The sequence below is a fragment of the Culex pipiens genome, chromosome 1 (assembly GCF_016801865.2).
Source record: "Culex pipiens pallens isolate TS chromosome 1, TS_CPP_V2, whole genome shotgun sequence".
NCBI lineage: Eukaryota > Metazoa > Arthropoda > Insecta > Diptera > Culicidae > Culex > Culex pipiens.
Window position 1 is genome coordinate 121,673,746 of NC_068937.1, and position 19,434 is coordinate 121,693,179.

The 19,434-nt window shown below is 37.1% G+C and overlaps 1 protein-coding gene and 4 non-coding genes across 5 annotated transcripts; 1 reads left to right on the plus strand and 4 right to left on the minus strand.

The window, feature by feature from the left end:
* Positions 1–636: 636 nt before the first annotated feature.
* Trnam-cau (transfer RNA methionine (anticodon CAU)) lies at positions 637–709 on the minus strand. Its single transcript has one exon. It is a non-coding gene; the product is annotated as a tRNA-Met (tRNA).
* Positions 710–1,950: 1,241 nt separating this feature from the next.
* LOC120423854 (heart- and neural crest derivatives-expressed protein 2-like) lies at positions 1,951–17,601 on the minus strand. Its single transcript, XM_039587805.2, has 5 exons — positions 17,290–17,601; positions 10,605–10,820; positions 4,607–4,872; positions 4,387–4,539; positions 1,951–2,216 (listed from the first exon to the last, which is right to left on the minus strand). The coding sequence occupies exons 1-5, from the start codon at positions 17,417–17,419 to the stop codon at positions 2,127–2,129; spliced, it is 855 nt and encodes a 284-aa protein (XP_039443739.1). The 5' UTR covers positions 17,420–17,601; the 3' UTR covers positions 1,951–2,126.
* Trnaw-cca (transfer RNA tryptophan (anticodon CCA)) lies at positions 3,519–3,590 on the plus strand. Its single transcript has one exon. It is a non-coding gene; the product is annotated as a tRNA-Trp (tRNA).
* Positions 3,698–3,770, minus strand: Trnam-cau (transfer RNA methionine (anticodon CAU)). Its single transcript has one exon. It is a non-coding gene; the product is annotated as a tRNA-Met (tRNA).
* Positions 13,087–13,157, minus strand: Trnag-gcc (transfer RNA glycine (anticodon GCC)). The gene has a single exon. It is a non-coding gene; the product is annotated as a tRNA-Gly (tRNA).
* Positions 17,602–19,434: the final 1,833 nt, after the last annotated feature.

The window sequence follows — 19,434 nt, forward strand, 5'->3', positions numbered from 1 at the left end:
TTTTTTGCAGATGATCATTGTTTTAAAAACCTACGTGAAAAATGGACTGGTTCTGCAAATATCGTCTGCAATTTGTAAGGAGGACCCTAAGGACATGAACCTATTACATCCTATTTCAGCGATTCTTCATATGCCTCCTTGTTTGCTTCCTACTATTTTATAATTACTTATTTACAGTAACACTTGCACAAATTTCGGTTAGTCCCCTTAGAATAAGTATACAATAAGTTGAACAACAATTTGTTTAAAAATTCACTAATTGGAACGACTGAATGCTGTCAATCAAAAGCATGAACACACGTGCTTGGAAATCGTCGAACAATGGGGTTGAAGTTGGCAACATCAGTTTGACAAATGGTTTTGATAACGATTGAGTGCTTTTTAATTCGAATATGTACGTCGAAATAGCAAGCATTCGAATTGAGGACATTCGAGGTAGCGAAATTCGAAATAACCAATCCGCTGCTAACTATACCAGAAAGCTTAGTACAAGAGAGCACAGAGGCATCGATACATTAACAGTTTGTGTTACTGTTCTTTTTCCAAATGTAAAAAGTTTACTGCTGTTTAGTTTAATTTCTTTAGTCGCTTAAATATAATGGGCATATCCTTGCTGATGGATGATAAAAAGATTACTGCCCCGAGTGAGGATCGAACTCACGACCTTAAGATTATGAGACTTACGCGCTACCGACTGCGCTATCGAGGCCACGGTTGTTCCAAGGGTGAAAACAGTCATACACGTAATACTCGTGTGGAATGAGGGTAAGATCACTATAGTTTGCCTTACATATGATACACACCAAAGTTTTTTCGCAAAAAATCAGTAAAGTTTTACTGAATTTTCATCAACTGAAATTTCAGTAAACGATTCAGTAATTTAGATTTTGACATTTGTCACTTTGGCAGATAGTTTACTGGAATTTCAAAAATTATTGTCAAAACAACTGAAATTTCAGCAAAAGAAACGTCAAATTATTTAGCTGAAAATTCAATAATTTTCTTGTGTAAGTTTGACAGATCATTTGCTGAAGATTCAGCAATCATTGCTGGTATTTCAGTTATCAAAATTTCATTTTGCTTGCAATAAAAATGTTTCCATTACTGTTATTAATTCACATCAATCCTCCAAACCTAAAAAAACAGGTGGTTAGCAACGAGGCATTTGTTATTCACATTTGTCTTACCTTTGTTTCTAAAGATCACAATACAAAATTTAAAAAAAACAACACATTTTAAAGAAGATTTGCTTTAGGCAGCATCTAAACAATAAGTCATAAGTGACATTTTAGTTTGACAGATATGCAGTTACTGATTTTTCAGCAATGTTTTTGTTCATTGCCGAATTTCAGCAAAAGTGATGACGCATTCAGTTATTTATTTTACTGAAATGACAATCAGAAATTTGCCGTGTATTATTTCAAAATCAATATTTGAAAAGGACGCTAAGCATTTTGACATAAATTCAAACAGTAGTCATGTTTGTTTTCTTAAAAAAAATGCGCTTGTTTTGTTTACTTTTCCACCCGTAATTTTGCTACCAAAATTTTATGAAATTTGGTGAGGAGATGGTTTAAATTCTACATAAACACATGCAACATAAAGCAAAAAATTACCTTGAAACAGCTAACAATCTAAAACTATGTTTAAAATTGGTCGAATTTATGAGAACAAACTCTTCAGTATATCGCAATTGTCATGCTAGCTTGAAACACTTCAAAACAAATGTGTATGGGCGAATGTCATGATAGCAACACTACAACGATATGGCAAGAACAAGCCAAAGAGATTTGTTGCTACGGGAGGGGCCATCTGGTTTTGCTACAGTTCAATAATATTGATCTTCTGAGACCTCTAAACATTTTGCTCAGTGGTTTATTGTTTGTGATTCACCCTAAAACATTTTTTTGCCATGAATTTCGGATTTAATGAACTTATAGAACATTTCGATTGAACACTTTGAACAAATTTATTACCATTATTTTTTTTCTGAGAACGTATCTTAAGAGAAAATAAACTATTTACAGACTTGATGACTCATTTAGTTCGGAAGCGTATCACACGTGAACAGTTTTTATAATAATAAATTTAGTATGATATTTAGAACGTCTAATCGTCCGGTAGACTTATTTTATGGTGGTTTTGGTTTCCAGGGCCCACACGTGCTGCGGCCATCCGGTTCGGCCCTTGATTTTCTTGCCTTCGTTTGCCAGATTCTGAAATGAAATAAAAGCAAAGAGAGAGTATGAGATTAAACGTTGAACACCGGAAATATTGCTACTGCTTTCAAATCCCAGACTCTACGGGTTTTCCTATCAAAAATCGGTTGCGCAACATTTTTCCATCAAACGATATCTTTATTTTCCCGAGAGAAAACCCACTTGAGATAACAGCTCAAGTTCAGTTAGCCACCAAAGTTGATGTCTATTTTTGCTCTAATCCTTCGGCGGTTGGCCCCTTTGAGTGCATCCCGCGAGGTTTCCCAACCAGAAGGGAAAACACCCAGAGAGAGGAAAAAAAAACCAAAACACTGAAATGCATTCAGTGATCCTTCCCTTCTTTCGACTTTGAGCTGATGCCGCGGCGCGGGCGCAATTAAAATATGTCAAACGATTAAGTGAATGAAGAGCAATTTGTATGTGGGCCTTCTTTTATACGACAAATGAATGGTGCGCGGTACCGAACCTTGCCAACTTAAGTGGTTCTCAGCCGTAAATAATATGCATCCATTGAGCGGGATACGAAGTGAAGGGCTTAAGTACTTTGCTTGCTGGGAAAACTACGTCAAGTGAAATGCGTCGAGATGCGACGTAAGATTAATTGGAAGGCGCCAACGTTTTCCGGTTTTTGTTTATTCAAAGAGGCTAAATAAAAACCACATTTAATTTTTCATGAAACAATTTAAAATCACGCAAGCGTTTATGAAACTGTTAAAAGTATTTTGATTTTTCAAGAATTTCCCAACTCTAATTCGCAATTCGAAGAATTATTTAATTATATAGCAATTGAAGAAAATTCCCTTCTGACATCCATCTTAAGCTTCTTACTACTTCACAACGGTTAAACCACATTAGGTCGAAAGAAAAAAATGCTCAATCAATGACGTTAAACACGTGTTAACCATGTCAACAGAGTGCTTTGACAAATTCGATTATGTCCAAAGATGTTCAAGATGAATGAGATAAAAAACGCAAAGAAAACAGACAACCTGTAAATTTACTCCAATTAGAGGTAAATTCACATTCCTACCTGAATTTCGAAACAAAGAAACGCATGGGGAATGTCAAGACATTTTTCAGAGTAATAATAAGAGGTGCTGACGTAGCTTGGTCCCCCTCCAAAGATCACATAAGTTTTGATGTATTTCCCCTTTTTCTTCCGTTCTTCATGAGCATGCGCCCCAAAAAGGGGCGTAATACCCTAAGTGGGCGTCACCTTTCCGTTCGCACTTTCTTCGGCTCTACTTGCCAACCCCGGAGCAGAGCTCTGGTAGTGCTTCTAACACGACACTCAAATAAGACTCCGTGGCGCAACGGTAGCGCGTCTGACTCCAGATCAGAAGGTTGCGTGTTCAAATCACGTCGGGGTCAACTCGAAAGTTATCTTTTTTGACCGGAATCTACCACTGAATTTTGCGAAACAGGTTCAAATGGGCATAATAAATGTGTACGGTACTACTGAAGGCAAAAAAGGTTACTGCCCCGAGTGAGGATCGAACTCACGACCTTAAGATTATGAGACTTACGCGCTACCGACTGCGCTATCGAGGCTTCAGTCGGATGGATAGAGCCCTTTTTGCATTAAGAATTTTGCGTTAGAACACAGGACGGTTCTAACCGGGTGGAACAAGAATTTTCCGAGTTTTCCCACCGCAGGATAATAATGTTATCCGAGGGGTGGGTTCACCCTTAATTGACACTCGATGTTCGGTGGCGAATTTAATGATGCAACTGGGAAATGCTTTTAGTTTATTGGCTGGTAATTATGTGAGGGTTCAACTTTTTCCCACCGTTTTTGCTGGATTAACGAAATCGGGCAATTTTGGAATATAAACATCAACACTTGCAGCGTTATAAAAGGATGTGGCAAGTGTGTCCTAATTCAATTACCGCCAATAACGGAGCAATTCCGTCTGAAAATTGGATAAGAATCTTCTCATAGGCTAAACCGCAGAAAGTGGTGCTCTAATTTATTGCATTCTTTTGAAAGCCAGAACATCTGACTTGTACTCGGCTGTGGCGGCGCATCGACAAAACCAGACCCAACCAATAAAGATAATGATTCAATTATGAATATTGGACGCCGTTTTGTGGGGGCGTCGACTGCCGGAGTTGGAACGATTCTATTTGTAGAGCTCACGATAAGTGCTTTCCTTTGATAACTTACTTGCAGCATATTTTTCTGGGCCCTCCGTTCGGCGTTGATCTTCCGCGACGACGGAACCAGTTCCGCTCGGAAGTCACAGGACGGATCTTGGCTGCCGTTGACGACCGCCAGTAGATGGGCAATGTACGAGATCGCTAACCGGAGCGTCTTAATCTGAAATTGAAAAACATAACCTTAAAGTTCCACGTGCTCTTCGCAGCAAAATAAAATCTTCCTCTACCTTCGACAGCTTGGTATCGTTGGGGACGTTCGGGATCCGATCGCGCAGAGATGTATACGCCGAGTTGATGCTCTGGGTGCGACGGCGTTCCTTCTTGTTGGCCGTGTTGCGTCGCTTGACGACCCGCACGACAGGTTGACCGCCGCTTCCGGACGTGACCAACGCGATGCCGCCGGAGCTGGATGTGTTGATGGACGCGGAGGACGCTGCTCCCGAGAGTCCTGTTGTGGTTGTGGCGCCGTAATAGCCCTCGTCGCAGATGTAGCCTGTGAGTAGGAGGTGAAATCAGTACTAATTACAAGGCATTTGCATGTTCCAAAGAGTCTTTGGGACCATCCATAAACCACGTGGACACTTTTTTGGGAATCTGTTACCCCCCCCCCCCCCTTCGTGGACAGTTGTCCATACAAAAAAAATCTTTTTTGTATGGATCGTGGACAATCGCCATACCCCCCCCCCCACTAAAGTGTCCACGTGGTTTATGGATGGTCCCTTTGGCAAAGACTGAAAGTTTTGTATAGTCCAGACAATTATTCGAAATCCTCGACAAAATTTCCTTTCGAATAATCGAGTCACGAAAAAAAGTTCGTCTTCTTGTTTTGGGTCGTTGAGCTCCTTAATGAACTCAAAAATGCCCTTGGGCATTTTTTTTTTATTAAACTTCCAATATAAAATATTTAGTTTTTAACTATTGAAACAACGCAAAGTTCTGAAATATTTTGAAAATGTTTTGAACTTGCAAGCAAAATGTGCGCTTCCCTAACTCCGACATGAACTTAAAGTACCTAGATAGATTTGACATTGACCACCGAAAATGCGCTTCCCTAACACGGACGTGAACTTCATCTTCAAGTACCTAAAATGCATACCTCCACAGAAAATGGTAGCAGATTTTATGTAACAAAAAAATGTTACTTAATCCACCTTTAGGTGGTTGGTGCCTTCCTCATATTCATAAAGTCAATACATTCAGTAAAAATAGCAACATTCCCTTAACATGTTTAACAAATCAACTTTATTACTAATTTCTTTTGATAGGGTTCGCAGACCTTCAATTTTTCTGGCTCATCGGTAAGGTCTGATAAAAAAAACCTATCCAACGATAGTTCGCATGGAAGATTCAGATAATATTTTTATCACAATATCTGAAATCCGACCTCTAAAAAGTGTATAAATAACACTTAAGTGCTAATAACTTTTGAAAGGGTTGTCAGATCCTCGATGTATTAGGCTCATTTGAAAGGTCTTTCGATTGTCTAACTAACGACAGGTCGCATGATGGACCCGGACATCATTTTTACTGAAATATCTGAGATCCGGCCACCAAAAAGTGTATAAATAACAGTTAAGTGCTAATAACTTTTGATAGGGTTGTCAGATCCTTGATGTTTTAGGCTCATTTGAAAGGTCTTTTTAATACCTTTCTGAAAATGTATAACATGATAGGGTTTCTTGCAAAAACCACCCTTTTTACAATCTTCCGGACATACGCCAAAATCGTTTTTTTAGCATAACTTTTGAAGTACTTAACTATACTTGCTGATTTTAAATAGAGACCTATGGTACCCCAAGACGGATCTAATGAGACTAATACGGTCAAAATCCGTTCATTCAGTCCGGAGATAATCGAGTGACAATTTTTTTGTCCACCCACCTACACACATCCACACAGACATTTGCTCAGAACATGATTCTGAGTCGATAGGTATACGTGAAGGTGGGTCTACAAGGTCGAATTAAGAAGTTCATTTTCCGAGTGATTTTATAGCCTTTCCTCAGTAAGGTGAGGAAGGCAAAAATGATTAATTTTACATCAGGAATTTGTGAATTTTCATCAGTATCTGATGAATTTCCATCAGGTTCACATTTTTACACATTTTGTTTAGGTTATTTCACTCAAAATAGAGGTAATATTCAGCTAACCAAATTTTCAACCTTCTAAAATTCAACTTTTTATTCTGTGTAGATGTAATTTAATTTCAAACAAAACTTGTATTTACCAAATATATAATCAAACTCCAGTCCAGACACGATTATCCGAAGCCTCGATTATCCGATGTTTCGATTATCCGAAGATCGATTATCCGAAGGTTTGTATGGGACTTCGGATAATCAAATCACGAACAAAATAAAAATTCGTATTGTTTTTATTTTTTACTTTTTACCTCATTTAACCTCATTTTAATCAAATTTGAATGGTTGTTTGCCTATAAAATTCAAAAAAGTATTTTTTTCAATATTTCATCACCGCCATTTTTGCCGCCATCTTTGATTTAAAAATTGAAAATAAGTTAAGAGTAGTTTAGGGGTCATACTGACCCACTACAACCAAAAATAAGACAAAGAACAATTTTTTTTTCGTGATTCGATTATCCGAAGCGAAATTTTGCCAAGGCGTTCGGATAATCGAGTCTGGACTGTAATAGTTAATAACGTCAATTCCGGTCATGTTCACGGCATAACTCCCTAATTTGACATTTTTCGAAGAAAAAAAAACTGGTACAGTGGATTTTAAATGGTTCAGAATACATTGTATAATTTTTTTCCGTTTATGGGAACTCTACCGCTTTTTTTCTTCAAAATTCGATTTGGCCATGTTATTGATTATGTTCATGATGATAATATTAAATCATTATGTTTATTTATTTATTATTTTTAGACAAATTGAATAGTTTTCAATTGCCTTATCCTTGAGATCCGAGGTACCCAATTAGCATCTGGAACATGTTCAGAAAAATGGGCCGTATTTTATCACTAAATTCAGTTTATTTGAAACTTAAACTGTAAAATTTGGGCATTTCTTTCGAAAAAAAGTTACTTAATTCACATTTAGGTGGTTGATGCCTTCCTCACATTTATATAGTCATTTTATCCAAAAAAACGTTTCTTAATCCACCTTTAGGTGGTTGGTGCCTTCCTCTCATATATATATATATATATATAGTATTTTCTAAACAAATAACAGCTGGACAACGAGTTTAGGCAGAAGGCATTCCATCTTGTCACTTAACATAATATTCCCACCCCTACCAACTCCGAGCAAGCCGCGTGTGATCGGCTCCTCATGAGCTTTATCGTTTTGAGCAATAATATCCCATCTAAACTTATTTTAGTACCCTATTAAAGTTTAATTTTAGGACCCAATCAACGGATTTTCATAAACTTTGATCCCTTCAGAAAATCTCACCCGCATTGGAAACGAATCCTTCTCACCAATCCGGTTTGACAGCTCTACTGTCACGCAAAAAGTCGGCTTGATTTCAAAATTTGTGTGGCTGCTCGAAGTTTCATTCAAATTAAAATAAAATCCTCCCAAAATGGTCAACAAAACCGACTCCAACGACCACGAGCCCACGGACAATAAGCGCAGGCATTCGACCTCAGTGACGGAACCGTACCGACGAAGCTCCACGGAGGAAATCTATACACGGTGAGTTTCAAACACATTTTGAAGAAGTTTATTTACATTCAAGTCTTCCGGCAGAACACGGTCGCTTTCGAGCAGCAGGAAGCGGCCAAACGCAGTCCGGAGGCCGACTCGAAGCTGTTTCACGCGACCTGCGATGAGCTGCACAAGTTATTTGACGTGATTGTGACGCTGAAGGAGGAGGGAGCGGCGTCGGAGGAGGTTCAGTGAAGATTGCGGAGAAGCGGATCGAGGGTTCGTTGGCGAGGAACCAACGGCGGCTGTGTTGAAAATGGCCCAGTGTGCGCACTTTTTGTACGAGAATTATAGGAGAAACCGGAAAAGGACATTTGTAACTGTATGAAGTGAAAATTATGAATGAAAAATAAGATGGTGAGAAAAAAAATCAATTTAAGTCGTAAAATAAAGTTGAAAAATGTGAAATCGGAAAAACTGTTTTACTGTATGGCTTATCGGCATATAACTATTAATAGGGTTATCCGATCATCAATATAACAGTCTTTAAATTATCAGACTAACGCTTGTTCGGACGATGGATCCGGACATCATTTCATCAAAATATCAGAGATCCGGCCTCCAAAAAGTGTATACACAACACTTAAGTGCTCATAACTTTTGATAGGGTTATCAGATCTTCAATGTTTTGGGCTCATTAAAAAGGTCTTTCAATTATCCAACTAACGACGGGTCGCATTATGAACCCGCCCAACATTTTCATCGAAATATTTGAGATCCGGCCTCTAAAATGTGTACGAATGACACTTAACTGCTCACAACTTTTGATAGGGTTATCAGATCTTCAATGTTTTGGGCTCATTAGAAAGATCTTTCAATTGTCCAACTAACCACGGGTCGCATGATAGATCCGGACAACTTTTTCATCAAAATATTTGAGATCCGGCCTCTGAAATGTGTACAAATGACACTTAAGTGCTCATAACTTTTGATAGGGTTATCAGATCTTCAATCTTTTGGGCTTGTTGGAAAGGTCTTTTGATTACCTATCCAACGATGGGTAGCATGATAGATCCGGACAACTTTTTCATCAAAATATTTGAGATCCGGCCTCTGAAATGTGTACAAATGACACTTAAGTGCTCATAACTTTTGATAGGGTTATCAGATCTTCAATGTTTTGGGCTCATTAGAAAGGTCTTTCAAATACCTTTCTAAAAATGTATGATCAGATGGGTTTTCTTACAAAAAACACCCTTTTTACAATCTTTCAAACTTTAGCCAAAATCGTTTTTTTAGCATAACTTTTGAAATACTTAACAAAACTTCATAATAGTTAAAATAGGTCTTGTGGGACCCTAAGACGGATCGAATGAGACCAGAACGGCCCAAATCGGTTCAGCCAGTCCGGAGATAATCGAGTGCATTTTTTTCGGTGCACGGACTTACAGACATACACACGCACAGACATTTGCTCAGAATTTGATTCTGAGTCGATAGGTATACGTGAAGGTAGGTCTACGAGGTCAAATTAAGAAGTTCATTTTTCGAGTGATTTTATAGCCTTTCCTCAGTAAGGTGAGGAAGGCAAAAAGCAACATCTGCTCTTTCAGTGTTCTATGAATTTAACTCAGTTAAATCTTACCATTGGGTAGCATAACGGAGCATGACAGAACCGGACATAATTTACATCGAAATATCTTAGATCCGGCCTCCAAAAAGTGTATAAATAACACTTAAGTGTACATAACGTTTGATTGGGTTATCAGACTATCGATGTTCAAGACTCATTTGAAAGTTCATTCAATTATTTAACTAACGGTCCGGGTCGCATGATGGACCGGACATCATTATCATCGAAATATCTATGATCCGGCATCCAAAAAATGTATAAATAAAATATAGGTGCTCATAACTTTTGATAGGGTTGTCAGATATTCGATGTTTTAGACTCATTTGAAAAGTCTTCCAATTATCTTACTAAAGCTTTATTGCTTGATGGTTATCATTTTCATTGAAATACCTGAGATCCGGCCTCCAAAAAGTGTATAAATAACACTTAAGTGCTCATAACATTCGGTAGGGTTATCAGATCTTCGATGTTTTGGGCTCGTTGGAAAGTTCAATACCTTTCTAAAAATGTATATCAAGACGGGGTTACTTACTAAGATCACCCTTTTTACCATCTTCCGGAGTATAGCGAAGAAAGTTTTTTTAGCACAGCTTTTGAAGTACTTATTAAACCTGGCGATTTTAAATAGAGACTTATGGGACCCCAAGACTGATCGAATGAGGTCAAAACAGTCAAAATCCGTGAAACCAATCCGGAGATAATCGAGTGCCAATTTTGTGTCCACCCACCTACACACATCCACACAGACATTTGCTCAGAACTTGATTCTGAGTCGATGTGTATACGTGGAGGTGGGGCTAGGGATCAAATTAGGAAGTTCATTTTCGAGTGACTTTATAGCCTTTCCTCAGTAAGGTGAGGAAAGCAAAACAACTATATTAACAAATAAAACTTTTTTGGCATAAATCTGAGTTGAATATTGCATGGAAAACTGATTTTTAGGGCAACGCGAGCAAAACACCTTATTTAATTAATTAACTTACTCGTTTTCTCGTACCCGACGGGACAGTACACTTGCTGACCCTGGTGATTTGCTCCATGATGATAGCCCTGCTGATACGGAGACGAACCTTCCGGATGGCTCAGGATATTCTGCTCTCCATCCGGAGAATACTCGCCCCGGTTGTCCTGTGACTCGCTCGAACTACACGGCGATCCCCAATAGCCTTCCTCTTCCAGCGGAATCACGTGCGCTCCTCCTGGTGGTGAAACAGTTTGAAAAAAGAAAATGGCGTTCAATATGGCGGCGAGATAAGCAAAACAAATCGATGGATATTTTCTTTTCCATCGAAGCAAAACTCCCTCGGTTTCATGTATCGTATCATAATGACTTGTTTATGGACTTGCATGAAATCACGGCGGCCCAGAGTATAATTGCATCCGGACGGAATCCGGCGCGCGGTAGAGAAAGAAACATAAATCTGTGTCTGTTTACTTGAAGGCGTACGCGGGCGCGTTCAACCGACCTAACCTAAACTAACAAACTGAATACAACGCAACCGACTGAACCTGAGCGCGGAGAAATGCCGCTGGGAAAAAGGATTGAGGAAATGAATCCTGTCGCAGTTGGCGAGATGTGCACTTGATGATGTGTTTAAATGTACGCTTGGGAAATTGGGAGTTGATAGGACCTCTTGAAGTTTATTTATTTTTAAATGATGTGTTACTTCCTTGTTCTGAAAAAAAAAAATTGTTTAGTGCTGATTCTGAGGATGTTTACTGCCAGGAGAAATAAGGCACGAGAAATTGATCTGCAATGCCTAAAACAATTTTCTCTCAAAAGGATTAGGATTCAAAGATAGTTGAAAAAATCTACGGCCTGATGAATGTTGACGATATGGCAACCCTGTCCACAAACGGCCCATTGCGAAAGCACTAGGCAATTTTGTACCACAGACATTGAAGCTGTTGACTGTTAAATGCGGTTAAAAGCATCATTTTTTAAACGTGATAAAAATACATTTGGATCATTTTTGCGAGTACAGCCCAGTTATCTTACAGTTACTTTACTTAAAATTGTAGGGTTCTTTTCACTATTGAAATTGAATGGAACGGCTATTTAACTTAATAAAAATCCTACTAAAAATTGGGAAAGAGTAAACTTCTAAAAACAACAAAGCTATTGACAAACCAATTTGAAAGTTAAGATAAATTTCCACTACATTGTTAAATATTAAAAGAAAAAACTGATTCCAACTTGAGTTTGATAATAATTTGTCATGTCACAGGACAGCACACCAGCGATAAAATGTAAATAAAGTTTAATTTTAATTAATCGAAAACAAGATTTATTTAAAAAATTTTGGCGATGGTTAATATTGACATTTTTTAACAGTTTTTGATGATTTAAAATTCTTTGAGTAAAAAATGTCTATCATAGAGGTTCTGGAAAAGTCGGGAATACGAAAATGGGATGGGAACCCTGTCACAACCCAGTGAGAAATGTAGGGCCGATCCAGTTAATCCTGCTCGTTTCTAATGTAAACATCAACAGTCCGCAATCCCCTAAAGTGTCCACATGGTTTATGGATCGCCCCTAATGTGATCGCAGCACCAAAGAGGTCCTAATATGTGATGGATAAGACTTCCTGCAGACTTTTTGTCAAGATTGTACATACACCACCGTGGGGAAAAAGATTGAGGTTATGTAAATTCAGACCATTTTTATAACTGCTTGTAATTTTAGATAGGTAATTCAGATCTTGAAAATTCCTAATCCACAAAAAAGGTTATTTCAGAACCTTTCTGAAAATAATATGGCAGGTTTTCAGGCAAAAAAACACCTTTTTTTACAGATTGTGAAATTTATATGCAGCAGTTTTTTAAGCATAACTTTTGATGTGCTTTACTAAATCTTATAAATTTCAATAGGGACTTATGGGACCTCAAGACGAATCGAATGAGGCCAATACGGTCAACATCGGTTCAGCCAGTGACGAGATATTCCAGTGACATTGATTCGGTACACATGTCTACATACAGCCAAACACACAGACATTTGCTCAGCTGGTGATTCTGAGTCGATATGTATAATTGACGGTAGGTCTAGGAGGTCTCAAAAAGTTCATTTCTCGAGTGATTTTATAGCCTTTCCTCATTAAGGTGAGGAAGGCAAAAATCATCATCATGATTATTTTCACTACTACACTTGCAAGTGGAACGTCACACATCGAAAAATGACTTGTCACATTTTGTAGATGGACAATGTGTGTAAACAAAGTGAAATAAATATTTTTAAGTGGTGCTGACAAGGAAATTCACAAAAAATCATCAGTAGATTGATTTTCTTGGAGAAGTTCGGGAGCGATTTTCTTTTGCGTGATTTACCTCTTCTCTCTTTCGCGGGTGAAGAAAGTTCGCTAGCGAAAATGATTTTTTTTTGCGTTTATTCCATCCCTGATGTACATAGGACCTTTTGAAAAAGTAAGCGAGAGATCAAGCAACACAGAATGCAAAAAGAATCGATGCATCGGCCGGGAATCGAACCCGGGCCGCCCGCGTGGCAGGCGAGCATTCTACCACTGAACCACCGATGCTTCTTATTAAATGGGATTTTATACATCTCCGATTGCTGTCCACGTAACATAACTCATGGTATGTTGGAGTGATAAGGATACCACTGCTGCTTATGCGCTCTTATGTTGATGCTTTAATTTCCGTATCAACTTATGAAGATCGCTCAATTATGCCGTTTACGGCTCGAGCCAAGGTAATCAAGTGAGAGAAACATGAAGTGTAGTTCGGTACACTGTAAAATAAACAACATTGCTTGATCCACGAATCTTTCATCAAGTTCATCTCAAGTCTAGCGAGGGAAGAGTAGGTATATCGATTCGAATCAACTCAATTCAACTCTTGCAGGCAATCAGTGAAAGAAGAAAAACCTTGCTTTCCGTTGTTTACCATAACCAAGAGCAGTAAAACGCTTAATAAATGCTTTGATAGTGTATACAAAAAGTAGGCAGAAGAAAAAGGAAGATGCAACTGATGTTGTAGTAAATAAAAGTGTACCGAAAATTGAGGGTAAAACATGCACGCTAACAAAAACATACCAACTATTTTTTTTGTTCCCGGGGTTATTTTTGGAACCACCGGGAAAGGTGTAATAAAATTTGTAAAAGTTTACGTTAACATCTTGACGGCATGTTGCTTCACGGTTTACCGGAAAGTTGTACAATAAAGCCCGGAGCTAAGCATTGAGCGCGTTTCTTGTGCCAAGTTGGTACGTGCCGAGCACGTGGTCATAAAGAAAATGTGAAGGGAAACTCGTATTTATCGGAAAACCAATTTTCTAGAAAACAATACACTGAATATTCAAATAATTTGCTTTAAATTTCGAAATCTTTTCTGCAGTTTTCTGGAAAGCTTGAGGCACACTCAAAATAAATGCTTACTTGCGATTGAGTTGTATGGGACACATTCTGCCGTGACGTTACAACGGTTTGACTTTTCTTTTCTCAGTTTTTTTTGCAAACACCTCAATATTTTTACAGATTCTGAAAGTTCGTTAAATTTGCCATAAGGATTCGACCCTTTGGTCTCTGTTCTACGAGCGAATATGTAGCGTGACGTTACAACGGTGGGGATTTTGTTTCTTCAATATTTTTTAGAAAGGCTGTGTTTCTGCTCTGATAATCAACATAAACTAGACTTTTTTGACTTAAAATTGACTGCTGAATCGAATGCTAAATTGGTTTTTGAAAAAAAGTTAAGCTACTTTTTTGCAACCGCTTTACAAAAAAGGTGTTCTGCTTGCGTTGTAACGTCACGGAAATTCTCAATGCTGTATCTTTGCGAAAAATTGACCAATTTCTATTTACCCAGTTGCATTTGACGGGAAATTTATCCTATTTTCAGGATATGAACAGCTTTGGAAAAATGGTTCCTGATCACTGTAGATATTTCGGGTTTACGAAGGTGGTTTTGAGGTATTTATTTGCTGATTTAGGTGCCTGAAAACACGATCTTTCAAATTATTGCAGTTTATACTTTACTTGCGTCAAAAGTCAAGGTTATAAATCTTTGAATGATGGTAAAAGTTGATTTTACAAGCCTTAAACTATACAGAATCCAATCAAAACATCTATTTCGCCAAATAATCAAGTTTTAAAAATATCCCGCTGGTATACTAGCCCAGATAATGTGTCATGGGCATATTTTCAAAATAATCGAAGGAATTTTACAAAATTTTATCATCACACTGGACAGTCTTTCAGATTGCGATCTGACTTCGAAATTAGTTTTCCCAGATAAATGTGCAGTTTTCGAATTTGGTGTCTTAGGAAGAATAGTTAATTGTTGCTAAAAGACAAATGGCAAAATGTAAAAAAATATATTTTTGTACTTCTAGAATTTGGCAACCCAGCATCTTTAAAAAAAAAGTTTATCTCTCAATATAACGGAAATAGTAGTTTATGCAACAAGTTGCAAAAAGAAGATTTTTTCAGCACGAGTTGTAAATTTATTCAACGAGGTTTACCGAGTTGGATAAATACGACGAGTGCTGAAAAAATCAAGTTTTGCAACGAGTTGCTTACAATATTTTTTGCAATTTCGAAAAACGCGGAATTATATGTCAAACATTCATGTGTTTAGTAAATTCATCGTTCAAAACAAAAAAATATTGAAAAATGATACTTTTCGATACTAGTGTTGAAAAGTTCAACTTTTCAGCACCCATTTCAGTGCTGAAAAGGAGAACTTTTCAGCACTGTTATTGAAAGGTATTAATTTTCCATTCTGTTATTTTTGGCAGGGAAAAGTAGGCCGTTTCGGTCTTCCAGAAGGACAGGAAAAGTTGACAGTTTCACAGTGGAATTGCAAAATAGTAGTTTATGCAACAAGTTGCAAAAAGAGGATTTTTTCAGCACAAGTCGTACATTTATCCAACGAGGTTCACCGAGTTGGATAAATACGAAGAGTGCTGAAAAAATCAAGTTTTGCAACGAGTTCCATACAACATTTTTTGCAATTCCGAAAAACACCCATTGAGTGAAATTTTAAGTAAAATTTTCATGTATTTTGTTAATAAATCATTTTAATAAAAAAATGTTGAAAAGTGTTACTTTTCGAAACAAGTGCTGAAAAGTTCAACTTTTCAGCACCCATTTCAGTGCTGAAAAGTAGAACTTTTCAGCATTTATTTTGAAAAGTGTTGCTATTCGATTCTGTTATTTTTGGTACAGAAAAGTAGGCTATTTCGTCGTTCAAGAATGACAGGAAAAGTAAGTAGTTTCACGACGGAATTGCAAAAAATAATGTTTTGTTAACGTAGCAATCCAGAATTAAGTTTTAAAGAAAGGTTTTTAGAGCCATTTTTTAGCAAAAATTTGGACTTGCAGATTGAAAAAACACAGCTGCAGTTTTCAAACTCAAACATCTTCGATGCCCGAGTCGATGCCACTATTTCAAGACCATCACAATAACAAAAAAGTGAAATAATATTTTTTGTCACAATATTAACTTGAATATGAATCATACAGTTCAATAACAAACCGATTATTTTGATATTTCGATTGGACGTTTTAAGTCTTATGGGACCAACCAACAAATTAAGATAAAAAAAAACTATTATTTTTAGAGCTCTAAATAAGATATTTTCATCACTTTTTCATTAAAATTCGAGCATAAACTGCTACATTCCTAAACAGCCCAACATTGAAAAATCGGCTACAGTCCAGTTCCGATTATCCAAAGTTCTCTGAAAAAAATCATTGCGAATACAGTCCAGACTCGATTATCAGAAATTTCGATTAAAAACAGTTCAGATTACCCGAAGGTTTGTATGAGACTTCGGATAATCGATTCACGAACACAAAAATAATAATTTTCGTATTTTTTATTTTCTTATTTCAAACGTCATACTCGAGTTCCGCGACCTGATTTTAGTCAAATTTAAATAGTTGATTGCCTATTTGATTAAAAATTCATTTTTTCAATACTTCATCACCGTCATTTTGGTCACCATGTTGGATTTGAGATTTCTAAATCACTTTAGCGTAGTTTATTAGGAATCATACTAAAACTTGACAATCAAAAATAACTGTCAACTGTAATCCAATATGGCTGCTGTGGAATTTTACAAATATGTATTCATTTTATAATTAACAAGCAATAACTCACTCAATTTTGACTAATATGGGATCGCGATTTTTTTCATGATTCGATCATCCCATGTTCCTTAGAAACCTTCGAATAATCAAGCCTGGCCTTTTTAAAAATCGAGATTTTTGCTCCAATGTATCTTTTTAAACTTGAATTTTACTAAAATAGTGTTAAGTTTTTGCTGCCGATCATAAACCAAACGGCCAGTAACTAATTATAAAGGAAAACTGTCTTGACGAAGATTTTATGACGAATCTTAAACTGCGATTTTACTCGGCGTAATTGATGCATTTCCAATAATGGGCAGTAAAACAGATCAAAATAAAAAAGTTTGATTAAAAATTTGTTTTCAAGTGCCAGAACTAATATAAAATTCAATTCATGTTCCTATTCTGTGATCATATTAAGATTTGGAATCGAAAATTTCGTGACGTTCCAACGCCAGAATATGTCAATTGTATTTTATGACTCCAAAATAAATTTCTCGGAGAGGAGAAAACAACTTGAAAACTACAAACTATGTTTACATTTGATCCTTATTATTATATGATATCGTGTACCAACCTGCATTCTGTGAATCCGCCGGATACAACTGGGTGTAGTAGTGATTCGCTGAGTCATAATATGGTTCTGTATCACAAACTGGTTGGCATATCTCACCATCCGAATCGAAACTAGCCATTTTGGTGTACATTTGGGCTATTTTTTATATGAACGCTTCACTACCTCACTCCTTTTCAACACAACGATATCCACTTATTATGTTTTCAAATGCACAATATTTTTCAAACACTTGATTTTTTCAAATTGCCATTGCCGTCATTCAATAAGTCAGAAAATTGTTTTTTCCCCGAAAACGACGTTCCCGCGCGAGCTCTTGAGTCAGACTGATTTTCCACCAGACTCACCCAATTTCATCTACTTGACTTGTGATGCGACTTTCCGCGGAGCTCTCCGATTGGTCCGTTTCAACTAGTAATTTCCCACCCCATCTTCCCCTTTACAGTGACTTCCCCTTATTTGCTCTCTACTCGCAGACTTGCCTGTTTACGTCCGTCTTGCCACATTTTATCACCGTTTCTCAGACGAAATTGCGCGGCTTTTTGAAGAATTACTCAATTTGTGGTCGATTTACGATGCCGAATGTACACTTTGAGGTTTGGCAATTATTGTCCAACATAATTGCACTCAGAATGCTCACCCCTCCTTTTACTCTCACTTTTCCTCTCTCTCTCTCTCAGTTCTGAATTGCGTTATTTTTAGAAGTGACACGCCCCCTGTGCAGTTCTATTTTTAGAAATCTCGATTAAATCGAGAAACGGAAAGAGATTCAACTTTTGAAGACCTTTTGTCATGACTGAACATTTCAACAAACATTTTGATCTACCTAAATAAAATAACTCAGCAAAAGTCATGTGATTACAAGCCAAGTGCACAAATCAGAACCACTTGAACCCTCGTAAAAACATTAGTCAAACAATTTCAAACATCTTCCAACTGGATTTTTGTTTTGTTTTGCTTTTTTTTTTCGGCGACCTTTTCTCAAGTGGGCGCCACCCTGGGCAAAATTTTCGGGTGCAGTAAATTTGTGAACAAGATTTTCCGCCTCTTTTGGGCAAAACTTGGTCAAATTACAGGCAAGTCAAGTGCGAGGTGCGTTTCAAGTGCGGGTAGGTTCGATTTTGAATATAAAAGAAGGGGGAAAAACAAGATTTACGATTTGTATTCGCTGCCCTGGTGGTCTTTTTGGCATGTTGAAAAGGTCGTTTCAGAAATATTTCTACCGGTTTTTTTTTTTTCGAAGGACAAGTGGTATTTTTTGTAATTTAAAGTTTCGCTAGTTGAAATCAATACAAGAAAAACGTTGAGTCCGATATTTGACCATTATTATCAATTCATGGAAAGTATACAATGTTGACTAAAAGTTCCCCAGGATCTCATTTTTGTTTTTGGTTCCAAATTTTAGAACGGGCCTAATAGTTTTTCTTCAAGTTTTGGATAATGTATTAGTACGATTCGCTCATCGTACGAATTGATTTTTTTTATGTACTCAGAAGTAACGAACCATCTCAGCTCTACAAAAAAAAATGCGTGTTGAAAATTTGTAGGAAAAAACAAAATTCGTGATTCTAAGGAATTCTAGAACATACCACGATGTTTTCGTAGTATAAACTTAAGGCGACAAAAATCGGTAAGTCTGATATTCGCCACCATGAAAGGGGGGGATCTTTTACGACAAGTTCTCTCAGGAAATATCAAAATTGGTTCATGAGCAATTTCGTGAATTAAAAATCGACTTTCTCCAAAATACAATACGATGGAAATCGTGTAAAAGGAATGTGAATCCAAGAACCCATTTCAGAATTAACTTTTTACTACTAAAAGTTCAGTTCCCAAAAGCCTAATTTTCAGAGTTTCGACTTTTATTCGATATGTTTCAGGGGTCCAAGAAGGCAACATTTGAGCCATGAATTTCGACACCGAGTTATTTTTTTTGTAGAAATAATATTTTTTCATGTAAACCCGAATTTGCATTCGACAAGCACTTAAACATTTTTTTGTTTAAATAATGCGGTGTATTCGAACTATAGCCATTTCGATTTTAAGAAAAAAAAAACATTTTTTTTTTAAGGTGTAACAATGTCTACGGCATATTCCGAAACACCACGCGGCATGACAATTACGATATCTCGGAAACTAATGGGATGA